Below are 17496 nucleotides of genomic sequence, written 5' to 3'. Positions count from 1 at the left end.
TGCAATCCTATACCTATTTACCTGGCAATCCTATACCTATTTACATGAACTCAGTGGTTCTTGCTTCAGAGTAGACATATATAGGATTGCACAGTTAAAAAATAAAATGTGATTTTTACGCAAGAGCCAACTTCATCAAAAGTGTTATTAAGATTCTTCAAGTGTATATACCCAACCACTATTTGTGTGCATGCAAGCTTTCACACTCAGTTTCCTACACACAGATTGCAATGGCCAGCTTCCATGAATTTGCTGGTTAACCCCTAGAAATCTGGAACACTGGACCAAACATGGATAAGTGACTTTTTGTAACCACAGCAGTAATCCAGAAATTAAAGGGCATGAATATCTTAGGTCCATTAATTTCAATGGATCTATTCTGGGTAGAAGTCAGGTGGATAAAACTGGTGATTTGTAAATAGTAAAGCCTTAAAAGAGAAAGGTTTCCCCAAGCACTGCATTTTACTATTTTCCTAAAGCACAATATAAAGTTTCTTACTATTCAAATCTGTTTCAAAGCTACGGTATGCCTCATGTGTCAGTGCATAAACATACAACTTCCAAATCTGTACATACAATTCATTCAGCCTGCTGTATAAATTACTCTCAACTTACTTGCACAAAACTGCAATGACAATCTTTTTCTGATCACTTGCATTTAAAAGTAGACCTTGGCTGCCTCTTTAGAGATTTTGTTGTTATAAGCGACTGAGAATGCTTAACAATCCAGAGGAATATAAACCAGAAAGATGTGTACCTTCAGCTGCTGCAAAGCTTTGGCAATGACTGGCTGGCTGGATGTTTGCTCCTGATGTAAAGAGATGAGCCCTTCAAGAAATTGTTGGACAGCTTTTCTCTGGTTCACAAGATGAACAGGCTGCATGACTACAAGGAGGAGGTTGTCAACCTAAGAATATAAGGTTAATTTATGGTGTTGCTGAAAACAGGTTCTCAAAGTTGTAACCGTGAATTCAATTGCAGCTATTCTGAAATTTAAAACACTTAACTCTGACATGTTTTAAATGGTACTATTTTCCTTCCCACAAAATTGCTATGAAAAAATGTCTCCAGTCGTACTTGTGGATTTTCCAAGGCTGTCTCTTCAACATTCAATGTGACCAATTTAGAGACAGTTACATATTGATAAACATATTTCGGTGTATTGTCTGCCTCCCTCTATGCACCAGAGGCTGCTAGGTGAGGGATGAGAGAAGCTCCAGGTGTATGTGCAGCTGTGGCACAAAACCTCCACACAGCAAGTTGGGGAATGAAGTCTGTGCAGACGCACACTTCAGCAAATCAGTTGCTGAGTGGTGGGAGGAAGAGAGCTCCATGCACTTCTTGTTGCTAGAATGGAAACTTTATATGCTTACTACGTGCATTAGTTTCATACTTATAAAGTGAAGAAAGCCTTTTGATCTCTCCCATATGTCAACTGGTGCAAGAACTTATTTACATTATAACAATGGTACTTTTTCTACTAACATCCTGTAGCTTCAAACATTGTTTCTTATTTATGTTATAAAATTTATACAGGGCTTGATTGTAGAAGAAACCTCAAAGCGGTTATAAAAATGTAGAATAATAAAAAGCAATATACAGTTAGGTACTACAGCTGCTCAGAACAGAACCACTTTACTCAGCAAAGCGCCATGCACATTTGAAGCTCTGGATCGCAGCCTCCAATCTGATCTAAGGCTATACTGACTATTTATTCTACTCTCAATCCATTCAAGACAGAAAAATACACACTTTTTTGCAACATGAGGATCATATGCAAACTAAACCCCTATGAAGAATGCATAGGCTGAATTCTCAAGCATCTAAGATCCTATCCTAGTAGTATTTCCGATTTTCTTACATGTGAGAAAAGCAGAGTCATTTCTTAAATGTTGGGAGTCCATAAATAACTACAGGGCCATTTATCAAATCAGAAGAATACTAATACCTAAATTATTTACCTGCATACTTCTCAATGTGTCAATTGTCTCCACCTGAGGGACAATTTTGACAGGCTGTCCTTCCCAAGTGCTCCAACTGTCATCAGTGTCATCATCTTTGTCTCTGTACTTTGTCATAAGTAAAAATGGTTCGCTTGCAACCTCATCAGAGTCTTTTGAACAGTCCTTTCCTGCAGCTGTATTAAGTAGCTGCAGGATGATAGATTTCTCTCCTGAAAGGTTATCTGGCACAAAAATCTGCAAGTTTTCAAGTCCAGGGATCTGTACCTGAGGAACAAACCAATATGGTCCAAATTATTAACACCTAGAACCACAGAAAAAATTCACTCATTTTTCTCAGGGCGAAAGGATTTTCACAGATACTAAGTAACTTCCACCCCATACCTTTATGCACCTTTTCCATGGCTATTTGCACTGCATCCCTCCCCACCACCACCTAGTGCTTCTGTATCTCTGTTGTCTCCCCCATCACTGCATGATACTAGCCAGTGAGGATCACACAGGGAACAAGACTACAGAGAGTTGACACTGAAGACATAGAAAGTGGTGTTGCTCTTGCCCCAGGGTGTAGTGACAACGCATTACTAGGCACCACTCTGTCTTCCCATGTTTCATTACCCATCATCACGGCACAGAAAGACAGGAATACCTCTCAGTTGCCTTGGCAACAATGGGACACATTCTGTGTACAGGTGGGCTGCAAAAGAGGGCAATGAACTCACAGCAGTGAGGTGATGCCTTTCCTTCCCACCCACCTCTGCCCCACAATGTATGTCAGGGAGATCAGGTGTTTTCCAAGTACACAGATGTATGTCCAAGGAACAGCATTCAGTCACGTGGGCCCCCACCTTCAGTCTGAAGTGGTACAACCCAGACACAGGTTTACCACCTCAGTGAGAAATTATTTACTAAGTGTATCTTATCCTTCCCTTCATCATATGATCCAAGTGCAGGCCCCCAACTGGTCCTTTGGTAGCTAGACATGTCTAACCTTGGTAGTTAGACATGCAAAAGATCTGAACGCCACACACTGGAGAGCATAACAATGCCTTTAAGCCCCAGGCTGATTTTACCTTCATGTACTGTTGTGCATTCAGGGCACTGAGGAAGTCCCGCACAGAGGCAGACAATGTGAACTCTGCTGCTATTTCAAGGTCCTAAGAATAAAATGACAGGTGTTTATCAAACTGCACTGTTAAGAAGCCTATCAATGCAGCTGAATTGGGCACACTATGTAAAACCACTTTTTATTTTTACCTTTCTTAATCTCTTGGCAAAGCCAAGAGCTTTGGATGCTCTCTCTCTGGCTTCATGGAACAGCTCTTTCAGTGCCCGGCTGGTCTCTATCACAGACCTCCTACAAATAATTTAACAGAATGCAGTTATTTCAACACATTGTCACACATGCATTCAAATGTGCTGAAGAAGAACACATAAAAAAGGCTAATCAAGAAGTTAGAAGGCAAATATGTACAAACAAGATGCTAAAAATGAATCTGGTATTGAGATGATGACACATCCTACACAAAAAGACAAAGTGTACAGTTAAGGAAACAAGGCACAGAAATTATTTTCATGCCCTTAACTGCAAGCATTATTAGGCTGAGCATACACAAACACAGGGTTTCTGCTGCAATTTTAAAAGAAATTCATGCTGCTTCTTTCATGCATATGAAGACATCCATAACAGGATAGTGTATCTTATGTAGGTCTGGGAGTACCTGATTTCATCTGAAGCTGCACTGTCATCAGCATTAGCCCAAAACTCATCACAGCTCTCTTGTAAGCCAGAGTCTAAAAAGATCCCTGTAGATTTAAGCAGCACTCCTGCAATGTCACTGAAACAAAATAAAAAACAATTGTCACTCCCTCAGACAATGCAGAAAGAGGCTTGTGGATCAAAACTTCCAAAGCATTCCAGGATTGGAACGCCATTGATATGAAAGTATTAAATAAAGTTTATGTAAAATAAATGAAATGTTCCCCCATCAGATGCAGTTTGGGGGGCGGGGCGGCAGAACCTAATTAATTTTACAATTGTTCAGATACACACTGCTTAATATTCAGCTTTTACTAGCTTTTTAATAAGATCAACTTTACTTTTTGACGAAACAATAGAATTGGGAGACATGAAAGCAAGCTGCTTAAGGGAGCTGTAATCTTAGAAGATCGTTTTTTAAACAAACCTTAGAACTTTCTATCATGTACAGGAATACTTTTAAACGGCAGTAGACTTCCAATTAATAAAACTTTTTTTAAAAATTCCCTGTTAATAAAATGTAAATAAATTTTGAGCAAAATGGACATGAGAATCACAATAATAATAAGTTCTACCAGAACAATTTTCCAGCTTGAGCTTCACCTCCTCGTATATAAGGAGTGATTTCTTTGGTGAAATTCCATTCTTCCTCCAGGAGATTTTTTAAACTATGAGATGCTTGAGGTAACTGCTGTAGCATTTGGATCCAGCTTCGCATATAATCAAAATAAACCTTGAAAAGAGAAGAACAGCAATTTAGGTTATTGTTTCACAACACTCCACAACGGAGACAGAGCCCACCTGTAATGTGATGGTGGCTTTGTGAAACTGAATATTGTCAGAATGTATTAGGTGAGATGCCAAGGGAGATATGTAAAAAGCAGCACCTCATCTCTGTTTTTGCTTCCAAAGAGCAAAGCTCAGGACCATCCAAGACAGGACCCCTGATTATATTGCACAACATAGTTAAAACAGAAACACAATTCCTGCACAACTAGAGAAGCTAATGAAAATAAACTGACAATGGTGAGACAATTAAGAATCCGATAGAGAAGCCTACAGAAGTGACCCACTAAAAATAGGATTGCTTGCTTACCATTAACATCTTATGCAGGTCCTCCTCAAAAGAGTCGATGTTGCAGTTGTTCTTCTGCAAGTCATCTAACACCTCACGTAACATAAACTGATAATATTGCTTCATAAGCAGACCCCCTTTCAGGACCTCTTTACACTCTCTCACTAGCTGCAAGGAAACAGTCCATAAAGAGCAATAAATCACTCAGACGCTTAGAAAAAGTTTCTCCAGATTTTAATTATAGATTTAATTTAGAGGTTTTAATAGATCATGTAGCCCTCTCTACACAACATAAAATAGCCAAGCAACACAAGAGCTACAACAGTAGAGTGGGTGGGGTATTTCAGAGTTGAATTCTACAGACCATTAACTCTGCTAAGTGTTTTACAAATCTTTCTTTGTTTATTATCACAATGAGCCTGTAACATGGGGCCACTTTTTACTCTAAGAAAGGCCTCAAATGGTAACAACCAGTGATGGTATCTGAACCCAGATCTCCAAAACTCAAATCCCACACACCATTATAAAAAGTTTGCTTTATATCATTTCACAAAACCTTTTTTATTATTTATTTTAAAAAACCTAAAAACCTGCCTTCATATTTTCACGTTTGCCTGCTACAATGCTAGAATTGTGGGGAAGGGAGGGGCGTGATAAACCTTTTACAGTATACTATAACCCAAGCCCCTACAACAGAGTAGGGAGTTAAAACCCATTAAATAAATATAGCTTGTGCTATTTACCCAAGCTAAGGAATAGGTCAATTTAGTTGGCAAAGAAGCAGAGACAGAACCATATTTGCTCTCCACAGAATCCTCAGTAATTGTCCTCATTCTTACAAGAAAGAAAAATAGCAGCTTACTGTGTTTCCCTCTGAATTAAGAAATGCATATCCTGTTTCTCACACCGTGTCTCAAAGCAGCTTACAAAAAATTGTAGGCTTTTGGGGGAGAAGAGGTAGAAGATCTTACCGTAACTTTTGGTAAAGCAATTAGCAGAGAATTATTTGCAAAATGTTAGAATGGTACACAGAATATTGGCCTTCGTTATCTTTTAAGTATCTTTCCATGCTACTGAAAAATATTACCACCAATCTACCGGTAAATACATGCTACACATCCCTTCTGTGGAACAATATAAGACTTATTGCTAAGGACTGGGGAGGGAGGGGGGTTAATAAAACACTTTGGACAAACCTGTTTAATACTCAAGAGAGATGGCTCCCCAGCAGGCCGCTGTTCCAACCTTAATTTGAGGCATTCATGGATAACATTGAGAAGGACTCGGCAAAGAACTAGGAATGCAGGCTCAAAAGATGGCAAATCCATAGACTTCAGCTCTTCCCGTGACACAGTACTGCACTTTTGATCTGAAGAAGGCGGAGAATTTGACAACTGCACGTAATCTGAACATAAAATGGGATCTGGGTACTCTGAAAACTAACAAAAAAATAGATACTATGTAACAAACAACCTGAAGCGCTTCCCCCCCTCCAGTTTAATAACTTATCAGGTGTAAACCCACCACCAAACATTGACTTAACAACAACAACAACAACAATCTTGTTCAATCAAAGTATCAGACTCTCCTTTCAGACCTGTAGAACTATAGTACCGGTAGTAGATGCTGGTCACAAGCAAGGAGAAATCACACAATTAACTTTGCATGCCCAGCAGGGCACTTGAACTTTCTCAAATCAGCATCATGCCATGCTGCATAGCAAGCCCACTTTTAAGTGAGTGGATTTCAAAAACAGTTTGTGATGCAGCACAAGCATTGATATTCAAAGCAAAATATATCTGAAGTTCCATGAAAATCTGCATGGATGGGTTGGGATATTTGTGATAGTTGGGTTTTTCTATGCCATACAGTAAACGTTAAAATGAACATCCTAATTCCAATCTGCAAACAATCCTACTGTTAAAACAATGTCTAAAACACTTATGTTAAGTGATTGTACAGCACTACATGCCATATAAAATGTTAATAGGCTAAACAAATTGCTACCTACATCAATGTGTTAAAAAGCCATTTGCAACGAGTTTGCCCTTCAGCTACTAACTGTAAATTTAAATGTTCACTTTATAAAAATGAGGTACATTTTATACAATTGCTCCTCCTTGGATTTTTAGGAGTGTGACTGGTATTAAGTTTGTGTTCATAGCATCAATATTATATATATATATATATATTTATTATTATTATTATTATTATTATTATTATTATTATTATTATTATTACTACTACTACTACTACTACTACTACATTACCGTCGTACCATGGCTCCTGAACGCCTTGGGAGTCTAACGTTCCAGCTCCCAAATGATCGAAAACCAGAAGTGACTGTTCTGGTTTTTGAACATTCTTTTGGAAGCTGAACATCTGATGGGGCTTCCGATTGGCTGCAGGAGCTTCCTGCAGCCAATCAGAAGCAGTGCTTTGGTTTTCGAACGTTTCGGAAGTTGAATGGACTTCCGGAACGGATTCTGTTCAACTTCTGAGGTATGACTGTACTACCTATTTTACGCCCAAGGCTATGAGACCATCATGGCAACATATAATAAATAAATGCTCATGTAACTAAACATTCACATAGTCATAGAACTGAAAGCACAGAATGCTCAAAGTCCTTTTTTACTTTGCACATCATATTCCACATTATGACATATGAAATTATCATACTCAAGTAGTAAATAATTTGATCAGCATCTCTCTATAATTTTAAACAGACACAGTAAGCTAGTTACATGTAATTATACTAGCCCCAAAATTTAAACATACTAAAGCTGCATCCCTATGTACACTTACCTGGGATGATGTCCCACTGAACTCAATGGGGCTGACTTCTGAGTAGGCATGCATGGAACTGTACTCTAAGTGTCTTAGTTTTTATAAATGCAACATCCAATTTGCTTTTCTTTATACTGCCCCACACACATTTCTGACATTTTGTGCATTTATTATTAGATGACTGCTTCTCATTATAGTATTATTTCAGAAAACAAAATAATATTTCAGGAATGAACATGCTAAGAAATACACCATTGCCAAAATGTGAACTTCATCCTTCTATATACTAATATAGATTAGTAATTTCTGCAAAGCAAAAAACAGTGCAAAAAGTCTACATCAGTATCTTCTAGAGCAGGGGTTGGTAACCTGTGGCTACCCATATACTGTTGGATTGCAACTCTCATCATCCCTGACTATGATGGCTGGGATTGAAGGGAGTCCAACATAATCTTCTGGACAGCCACAGGTTAGCCGCCTTGTTCTATATGTCTCCACAATAAAGAAAACTTACCTGGAGTAGATTTCACTATTAAAGAGCCCTTCAAAATGTCTGGTTGTTATAAATAAATTAATAATAATAATAATAATAATAATAATAATAATAATAATAATATCATTTCAATCCTAGACTCAGAAGTGAGTTAATTTGGAAAATGGAACCAGTCAATGCCTTGATTCTTTTTTACACCTCACTGTTCACCATCATATTAGATGGTGAGACCTTGTTAGATAGGTTTCTTAACATCCCATGAGGTTTCACTTCATAACACTTAGGATTCTTTATAAAACAGCTGAAAGGCATGAACTCTTCAAACAATTATAATGCCATCGCTGGGTAGTTAACACAACAGTGATGCTCATCTCTCCACATTCACATTTTAAAAATCTGTACTGCAGAAGAGCAGATTAGATAACAGGAAAAACTTTCTAGCAGCGATCATTTTGTTCATGGAAAAAACTGCACAGAAAAGTAGCAGAACCTTCCTTGGACAATTTGAGAAAGTAGCTATAGTAGATAATTAGGATTAGCAAATCCAGTCTCAAGGCAAGGGTCATCTTGATGTGCCTTCTAATTTTATTCTACACTGTGGTTATTCAAAGTAAAAACGCAATTTGATATACAAAGCGCAGGAAAACATCATACCCACATGTATATTTTCAATTCAATACCCATACAAGGTTTACAGTATAAATTAATATGCTCAAACTCATATAATAAAAGAAAATCCAGTATGTTTAAATCAGACTTTATCTTCTTCAGAAGACACATTTGTCCTTGAGCAACCCCACTCCAAATGCCATGATGAACACAGACATTCTGGTGTAATTTGAATGATACATCAGTAGCCATGGAAGAGATTAAAAGAATGGGGAGATTAATGTGGAAGTGATTAAATGGGTTGCCACTCATACTTCATTTGTTGGCACAACCACAAAACCGAGAAACTGCTATGGGCACCCACATGCGTACCGTAACTTTCCCCTTCCTAACAATAATGCATGCACCCAATAATGTCCCACACACCACAGTTACTTTGAAAAGGGTCTTTTATTAGCTAAAGAAGGCTTATTTCAGTGGAGGGAAGGGGAGTGACCCTGCAGGCACAAAGGAAGATCTCTGAGAGCATGAGGATGCCCATGGGTGTCATGATGTCAATTCACGAAAGAGTGTTGGACTAGAACCAGGGCAAGCCAAATTCAATTCTCCACTCAGGCATTAAAATCATGGCTTGGTGACATTGGGCTAGTCACTGTATCTCAGCCCAACCCACCTCAAAGAAACATCGAGGGCAAATTTAGATGGGTAGGGGAACTACACACAATGCCCCAAGCTCCTTGGGCAAAGGGCAGAATATAAATCTAATTAAAAAGGAAATAAGATATTAAGGTTCATTTCCATGCCAATCCATATTCTGAAATTCAGAACTGAACAGATTCCAAGCATGCATTACATTTTGCTTGGGCTCCAGCAAGGACTCCTATGAGAGCTTTGGTTCCCCACACTTCACAAATACAGTGGTACCTCGGGTTGCGCACTCAATTCGTTCCGGGGTGCGCTATCTGGGCGGTGCTTCCGCGCATGCACGAAAGCGCGATATCACACTTCTGCGCATGCGCGAACTGCACAGAACGCTTCTGCGCATGTGCAGACCACGCAGACATGCGCAGAAGCGTCCGCACTCCGTGTTGCACTTCCAGGTTAATGAAGTATGCAAACGTACGCAACACGGAGCGTGCGCAACCCGGGGTATGACAGTACAGGAAAGTTTTCTATTTCATTTCTGTGGGGCTGGACCCCTAACTCTGCCATATATTAAGCAGTACACAAAGCATCACGTTTTGAAAGTCTAGCCTTCATTTCTAGACTCTGCCCATGACTTTGTGGGCAGTAACAACTATGATCCAAACAAGGGAGGGAGGGGAAGGAAACTGGACTGAAGATCCCCCGATGGGAGAGCCGAGAAGAGAAGCCTTCCTCAGCCCTCTGTTCATTAATGAAGCAGCTTCAAGGAGAGATTCCAGGGCTCAGCACCTCACACAGCCAACTTGGAGCCAGAGCACATGCAAACTTCCAAGGCCAACATGACCAACATGGGAGTTCCACATTGTGTTTTTATATACAATACTTCTCCATTAACACATTGCAGTGATTAAGATGACTCATTAACAAGGTATTGCATATCGCAAAACAACTATGTGCATAATATACAGAAGAATCGTTTCCAAAGAGAAAATTGAAACAAAGGAACAGTTTCCTGAAAATCTTTCACCAGCGTGAACAACCGATTCCCACCCCCCGTTCCTCCCAGAACCTACCTCCAACTGCTGATCGCTCTTTATCAATGCCATTCGGGCCCTTTGCAAGGAGCCGTGCATTAACTTGTGCAGTCTTAAAATGAGCTTTCTCAACCCCATTTGTTTCAGTGCTTTATCTACAAACGGTCTATAAATAGAGGTCAAACAGTGTCTGCTGCACCCCGTCTCACCGCTGCACTCCGTAACAGCCCAGCAGGTTGAGTCGTCCTCAGATTCAAGCCTGTCAAGCTTTCTTGACAAATGGTCCTGTGCCTGAAAGTCAAAATTTGGCTTATTGGCAAAATTATTCTGGATGGCTTGTCTGAGTTCCTCCACACTCTCCTGAGAGATTTGTTCTTCATCTTCACTTTCTTCTGTGCACGCCCCCGAGGTTTCCCTATCGTCCTCCTCCTCCTCATCCTCTGGATCGTTGTCCCGGAATGGACGAGGAGAAGGGATTTCAAACACTGGCCAGCCAATGTCAGAGAGATCCTTGATGCCCAAAACAGTTCCCATAATCCTCAGTTTCTGGTTTAAGTCTTTTGTAATGTTCAACCAGAGACAGAGTGCCTGCACCCTGTCCTGAAAATCCCTCGCAGCATACTTTTCATAGTCACTTTGAAGGGCCTTCAGAGATGGATAAAGTGCTTCTACGTATTCTAGCAGCTCCATTATCCGCTTTACCTGTTCAAATGAGACCCGCTGGCGATAGAGATGCTCATGGTAGCTAGAGTAGCCCATAGCATTAGCTCCATGAGCTGCTTTACACTGTCCTCCTGATGTACCATTAAGACTAGCGCCACTTCCTAGACAAGAGAGGTTCCCATAGTTCACTTTGAATGTAAGGATTTCTACAATAATATCTGGGATGGCTTGGCGGGCTGTGTACAGATAGAAATCTTGGTCGTTAATAGTCCGCCCCGCATGCCAAGCTTGCAGTTCAAGCCAAATTAGTTCATTGGATCGGTTTAACTCGACAGCGGAAGTGCTCTCCTGCCCTTTCTGCTCTTTGTCCTTTTTCTTGGAAACTGAGGTAAGCTTTAACAAAAGCCGCAGGGTTTCAAAGAACTTTAAGCGGTCCGCTGGGTAATCAGTACGAGAAGTCTGGCGTGTAGTTTTGGCTATAGGCACAGGTACAGATACGAGAGGCTTCGCATTGCTGCAGCCAAGGCTGAGGTAAGGCTTATTGAGATCAACATCTGGAATTGACTTTTTTGGCAAGGACCCACCAACCGTGTCCAACATGAATGAGCACTGGACATTTTTCTTGTGATCCCTCTCAGTTGTCCTCAGGGTGGCTCGGATCTTTTTCCCCTGCTTATAGCTGTGCTCTTCAGTGTTCTCTATGGTTTTGGCGTTGTCTTTGTTGGACAGCTGGCTTGGCGAGCTCATCTTCTCTGAAAATTATAAGATAAAAAATTTTTGCACCAGAAGTAAAAAGTTCACTTTTTAAAAAAACGCACTCATGCCCTGTTTTCTTTACTCCCATTTGTTTAATATTCCAGTTCTGTGATGTGCTAAACACACATGACACATACTCTCAAAAGTTCATATTCAGTTCATATTCATTAGACACCCTTACAATTATTTAAACAGTTCAGAACTCAATGTAGCACAAGTGGTTTTAAAATATTGTACCCCGTATGTTTTCAAGTTCATTGTCATAAGCAATGTATTAAATCAGTGGCTATCCAACTGGTCTTTAACAACAGCCAGAGGTAAAGTGGCAGAATGTTATTTGTGGCTACAGGTATGGCACAGCACAGTCATATCCCATGTAATTAAACAGAGCACACTGGTGCCTCAGGGGCTGCTTTAAGAAGTTCTCACGGGCTGCATTTGCAAAACTCTGATTTATTAAGTTCTAGTTACCATACAACCACTTCTTCTACTTCCCATACAGCTTCAACAGCTAAAGATATGGAAAAAACTTGTCATGATTGTCAAGGTACTTCATCTAGCTATCACAAATTATTTCTGGGGTTTCTTTGTTCCCAGGGCTCTTTCTAGAGGCTCAATTTAAACCACAACCTACCATAAGAACTCAAATATTCATATTTTCCTGGACAGTCATGACAGATTTAATAATAATAACTGACAACCACAGAAAAAAATTCTGGAGCACATTTCACTCCCTGAAATCAAGGCAATGCTGAGTCACTTTGCAACTAAAGGCAGACATAATGATACTGTGGAGCTTTTAAAGTAATAGGTTTAGCTCTGAAACCATGCTAATGGAAACATTCTGTGGTACTAATTGTAATTATGAGAATTGACTTCTCATTACAATTATCTCTTTTGCTGCACATGGCAGCTAGAATGAGTGACTAAGAAGCAATTATGAGAGCATAAGTCTAATGGAAGGGAGACGAAGGATTTTTGCTCTCTCCCCCTACCCTCCACAATTAGGTGTTATTAACCCATCCAACCCTACCCTAACAAGTTTCAAAAAAAGAAAACGTTGCATAGAGAATGAGAGTTGTTTTTAGCAACCATTTTTGCACACTTCTAGGCATTAGGGGGATATAATTGTAATAGATCCATTGCCCTCTCACAGAAACTACCAGGCTGTGAGGGTTGGAGAAAAATGCTGTAGCAGTTTGTTCCATCTCTGAGTTCTATACTACTGGTATAGGTTTTTATTTTTTAAAAAAAGGTAAAGATATAATGCTCTTGGGGGCAGGTGGAGGTTTCAGTGCAGTATCTGTTCCCATTTCCACACATTTCTTCTACTTTCCAGAATCATGAATTTTCTGTACAGGGGAAACTTTTGTGCTGCTCTTGCCATGAATCACAAATTACATACTATACATGTTGTACCTGAACCACTAACCGCTTTAACAGAGGGTGGTGAACTCTCTCTTCCTGTTACATGAAATAAAAAGGAACTAAGTGATATATGTTCAACCTAGTTGGAGAGCAGGTTTAGCACAGTGGCTAAGAGAATGAGCTACAAATCAGAAGTCCTATTATGAGCTTGCTAGGTGGTCATAGAAAAACACTCTTATCAGCCTCAGATCCCATTCATCTATATGGGAATTAAAAAAAATATTGACCTACTCTAATCTGTTGTGTTAAGGATTACAAGATGATGTGGAGTACTCTAGTCTAAACTTTCTGCAGCACTTTATAAATTTTAACAATTAGTATGATGACAATGAAACAGCAGCATAAACTAGATGAACTTCTTATATTCACAGAATGCAGCTGTCTTACAAGAAAAAACACTAACTAGCATGCTGTACTGTTTGTGAGCTACGTTAGTATGAGCAGTAATGTGAGATTTGGGCAGAATCATTAATATCATCAACACAGCACAGAAAAATAAATACCTGTCAATACTAATGTTGTGCATATGGATGCACACAATGGCAATGAAGGGTGTTCTGATAAACTTCCTGTGTGATTTCTTGGAGAAAGCACCTGCATCATTACTACAAAACTCTGTAGAAAAAATGATTTATCTAATCCTCAGGGGAGCAGTCAGACACATTTGTCCCACAGGATATACAGGTGACTATATTCAAGGATTCTCTCTTAGCCACTATCAGAGCTACCGTATTTTCCGGCGTATAAGACAACTGGGCGTATAAGACGACCCCTAACTTTTCCAGTTAAAATATAGATTCTCCACCCAGCGTATAAGACAACCCCCAACTTTTGAGAAGATTTTCCTGGATTAAAAAGTAGTCTTATACGCCAGAATATACAGTATTAACAGGGGAGGAGTCACAGCATAGTAGTTGGCAATCCATGTTTTCCCCAGTTTTCTGGAAGGAGGCGATGGGGAAAGGGTTTCTATACCCAGACAGCACTGGAGAGGCACTGCCAGTCAGAGTAGACAATATTGGGCTAGACTGGTCAACTTTGAGCCCTCTAGCTGTTTTGGGCTACAACTTCTATCATATCCAGCATATCACACACATACCTCTTAAAAAGCGGCCGGTAGGTCTCCCAACACTGTTTTTCAGATGCTTCGTTGACGAGCGCTTATTCTGCCGTGGTGTGCTAGGAGGAGAGTTTCCATAGGAAGTTTCAGCATTTTCTTCATCAGACAAGTCCTCAGGATCAGATTCGGAGATCCTGCCAGAGACATCTTCAGACTTACTGTCTTGCCTAAGTAGCAAAAGGAATCAAGACATAGAGGTCAGTTTAGAAAAGGTAACCCATTAGTGTGTCTCCACCCTATCATTGTGAACTTTCTGTACACTTGCCACTCCCATGTGACATACTGCAACTCTCCCAACAATGCAGTTCCCCACCCCCACCCCAGCTTTTCTGTCTGAAGTTGGGAAATGCACACACACAAAAAATCCTCCCCACTTATCAGCAAACAAAAAGCTAGAAGTGGTAACATTCTTAGAAGAGCATGGTAAGGTACCTTGTACACTCTTGTGCCCATAAAATAATAAAGGTCACGGGTTTCTGTAGCACAAGACAAGCAGAAAATGATTAGAATTGCATTACATGCCTAGGAATGAAGGTAAGCACATCTCTCTGCATGTGAATGTCATGTGCTACTAAATCATTCATGGGACACCAATTCCCATGCACATACACACTCACATGCCCCTTGCTTGGCTGGCAGGGTAACAGGGTAACAGATACTCCATTATGGAAGTATCTAGTCTCACACCCCAGATATTTTGAGGGCCAGAAGCTATCTGATTAGCTAAATGCAGTGTTTCGCAACGGGGGCCCCCCAGGATATTCCAAGGGGGCCCCAGGTGAAAACCAAGTAGGCTAGGGGGCCACAGAAGGAAGTGAGAAGTGAATTTTAAAAAATGATTTTTTAAAAAAAATCCTGATGGCTGGCTATCTGCTTGGCCAACCGCAAGTGGGTAAGGGGGCGGCCCACCAGGGACCAACACTCCTTTTTGCCATGTGTGTTTTCTTGGAGCAGTCATGGTTTGTTTCTGGTGGGAGAGGGTGATCGCTGAGGCTCCCGTTTTGACCTGTAGAGCCCGCGATCCAGAACCTTCAGGTGACCTAGGGTAGGGCTGAGTGAGCCAGAGCTGCTCGTTGCTGCCGCCAGTGCTGGGCCTGATGGCAACCTGGGCCTGACTCTGCAAGGCGGGTACAATTCACCCCAGCACCTAGCAGATCAGGGTCTTTGGATGTTGCAGAGGGGGTGCAGGGCCATCTGCATCGTCAGCCTGGCTCTGCAAGGCGCAAGATGAAATCCACCCCAGCGCCTAGCTGAGCAGGGTCGTCTGATGCTGCTGTCAACTCTGAGTTCAGAGGGCCTTACTCCCAGGTAAGGATGTGTGGGGGGGGCTATAGTATTTTATGTAGGCAGCCAGGGCTCCTCCGGATGACAAATATTTTTGCACCAGGTCAGTGAGGACCACTTGCTTTTAAAAATTCTCCCACATATACAGAACTTCCTGTGCACCTTTTGGACTGTATCTATAGGTTTCCCCCCCTCTGTCTCAAATAACTGGGGTCAAATAAGTGTTTACTTTTTATAATACATGGAAGATGGCTCTCCCTTGGGAGGATCTTGACTCTCCTTCCTTGGGAGGTCTCAAAGCAGAGGTTGGATGGCCATCTGTCATGGATGAGTTTAGCCGAGTTTCCTACATTGCAGGGGGTTGCAGTAGAAAGATGACCCTTGGGGTCCCTTTTCAGATCTATGATTCTATGTTTTCTGCTTCAACAATATTTCATTATGTTCCTATCATTCTACGCAGCTGTATTTTGTCTAAATTATAATAATTATAAATAAAAGATGTTCTATTTACAAACGTTTAAATAACTACCTTTCTACCAGTAGGAGGGGGGCCTGGGCATAGCCAGGATTTTTGTTAGGGGGCAGAAGCTCATATTTGTATTGACTTTTACTTATTGGGGGGGCAGGTGCCCGCTGCCCACTGCCCCCCCCCCCCGGCTAAGTCTGGGATGGGGGCACAGGAACGAAACAAGGTCGGAATGGGACCACAGTCGGAAATACGTTGGAAAAACACTGAGCTAATGAGATAGAACTGCTACTATGGAGAACAGCCACCCAGAGGCAGAACACTCACTTTCCATGCAGGAAGTCATAGTTCCTACTCCCTGCATCTCCAGTAAAGGCAACATATGGAAGCAGGCTTGGAAGAAATGCCTGCCTGAGAAACCAAAGAGCTGCTGCATTATCAGCATAAATAATACTGAGCTCAACTGACCAACACAGCTTTTTATGGTGCTGCCCCCTCCTGCCTTTCTTTGTGTACTAGAGTGGGAAGTACAACTTTTGAAAGCTCCATGAGATGTAGATGGAAAGAAAGAGCAATACTTTGGAAGGACTAGAAACTTTGGGAGGATATACATCAAAATCATGGGACGCGGGTGGTGCTGTGGGTTAAACCACAGAGGCTAGGGCTTGTCGATCAGAAGGTTGGCGGTTCGAATCCCCGCAACGGGGTGAGCTCGCATTGCTCAGTCCTTGCTCCTGCCAACCTAGCAGTTCGAAAGCATGTCAAGTGCAAGTAGATAAATAGGTACCACTCTGGCAGGAAGGTAAACAGCATTTCCGTGCACTGCTCTGGTTCGCCAGAAGCAGCATAGTCATGCTGGCCACATGAATTGGAAGCTGTACGCCAGATCCCTCGGCCAATAAACGAGATGAGCGCCGCAACCCTAGAGTCGTCCGTGACTGGACCTAATGGTCAGGGGTCCCTTTACCTTTACCTTTTACATCAAAATCAGCCTTCTGGTTTATGAAACTTGTATGCACCTAGTTGTGAAAGGGATGGCAAACTAATCCACAGACGCTATTAAACCTTCCAGGTACTTTCTTAAATGCTAATGATAGCTTTCTTTCACTTACATGCAACAAGAAACAAAGGTCAGTAAAACAAAGTGCACTGCTCTATTTGATCCTGGGATAAAGCTTTCAGAGGTGACTTATCTGAACCACAAATAAATGCAAACACAAACAACTGCAGCTATAAGGCAGACATACCATCTCAAGATCTGGCTCACAAAGTTTCTGCGTGTCAAAATTTTGTTTTACTATTTTGAAAAATCACTATGAAGCAGACAAGGGCAACATATGATGATTAGGGATCACAAGAATGTTTGGAAAGATGCTTTATTATGGTAACAGTCTAGAAATCTGGGCTGCAAGG

The 17496-nt window shown here is 41.0% G+C and overlaps 1 protein-coding gene across 5 annotated transcripts in view; it reads right to left on the bottom strand.

The window, feature by feature from the left end:
* The window catches only part of MAP3K4 (mitogen-activated protein kinase kinase kinase 4), a 59835-nt gene that overhangs the window by 26876 nt on the left and 15463 nt on the right, over nucleotides 1-17496 (bottom strand). For 4 of the 5 annotated variants that reach the window (XM_033144119.1, XM_033144121.1, XM_033144120.1 and 1 more), the window contains exons 2-11: nucleotides 14313-14500; nucleotides 10406-11781; nucleotides 5992-6234; nucleotides 4817-4963; nucleotides 4296-4453; nucleotides 3683-3799; nucleotides 3219-3318; nucleotides 3035-3118; nucleotides 1962-2228; nucleotides 758-907 (exon numbers count right to left, since the gene is read on the bottom strand). In XM_033144119.1, the coding sequence (XP_033000010.1) occupies nucleotides 758-907; nucleotides 1962-2228; nucleotides 3035-3118; nucleotides 3219-3318; nucleotides 3683-3799; nucleotides 4296-4453; nucleotides 4817-4963; nucleotides 5992-6234; nucleotides 10406-11781; nucleotides 14313-14500 (2830 nt within the window). The remainder of the gene's footprint in view (nucleotides 1-757; nucleotides 908-1961; nucleotides 2229-3034; nucleotides 3119-3218; nucleotides 3319-3682; nucleotides 3800-4295; nucleotides 4454-4816; nucleotides 4964-5991; nucleotides 6235-10405; nucleotides 11782-14312; nucleotides 14501-17496) is intronic. The other variant, XM_033144123.1, reaches the window with a different exon arrangement.

Source organism: Lacerta agilis, chromosome 3 (assembly GCF_009819535.1).
Source record: "Lacerta agilis isolate rLacAgi1 chromosome 3, rLacAgi1.pri, whole genome shotgun sequence".
NCBI classification, from domain to species: Eukaryota; Metazoa; Chordata; class Lepidosauria; order Squamata; family Lacertidae; genus Lacerta; species Lacerta agilis.
This window is presented reverse-complemented; position numbering and strand designations above follow the sequence as displayed.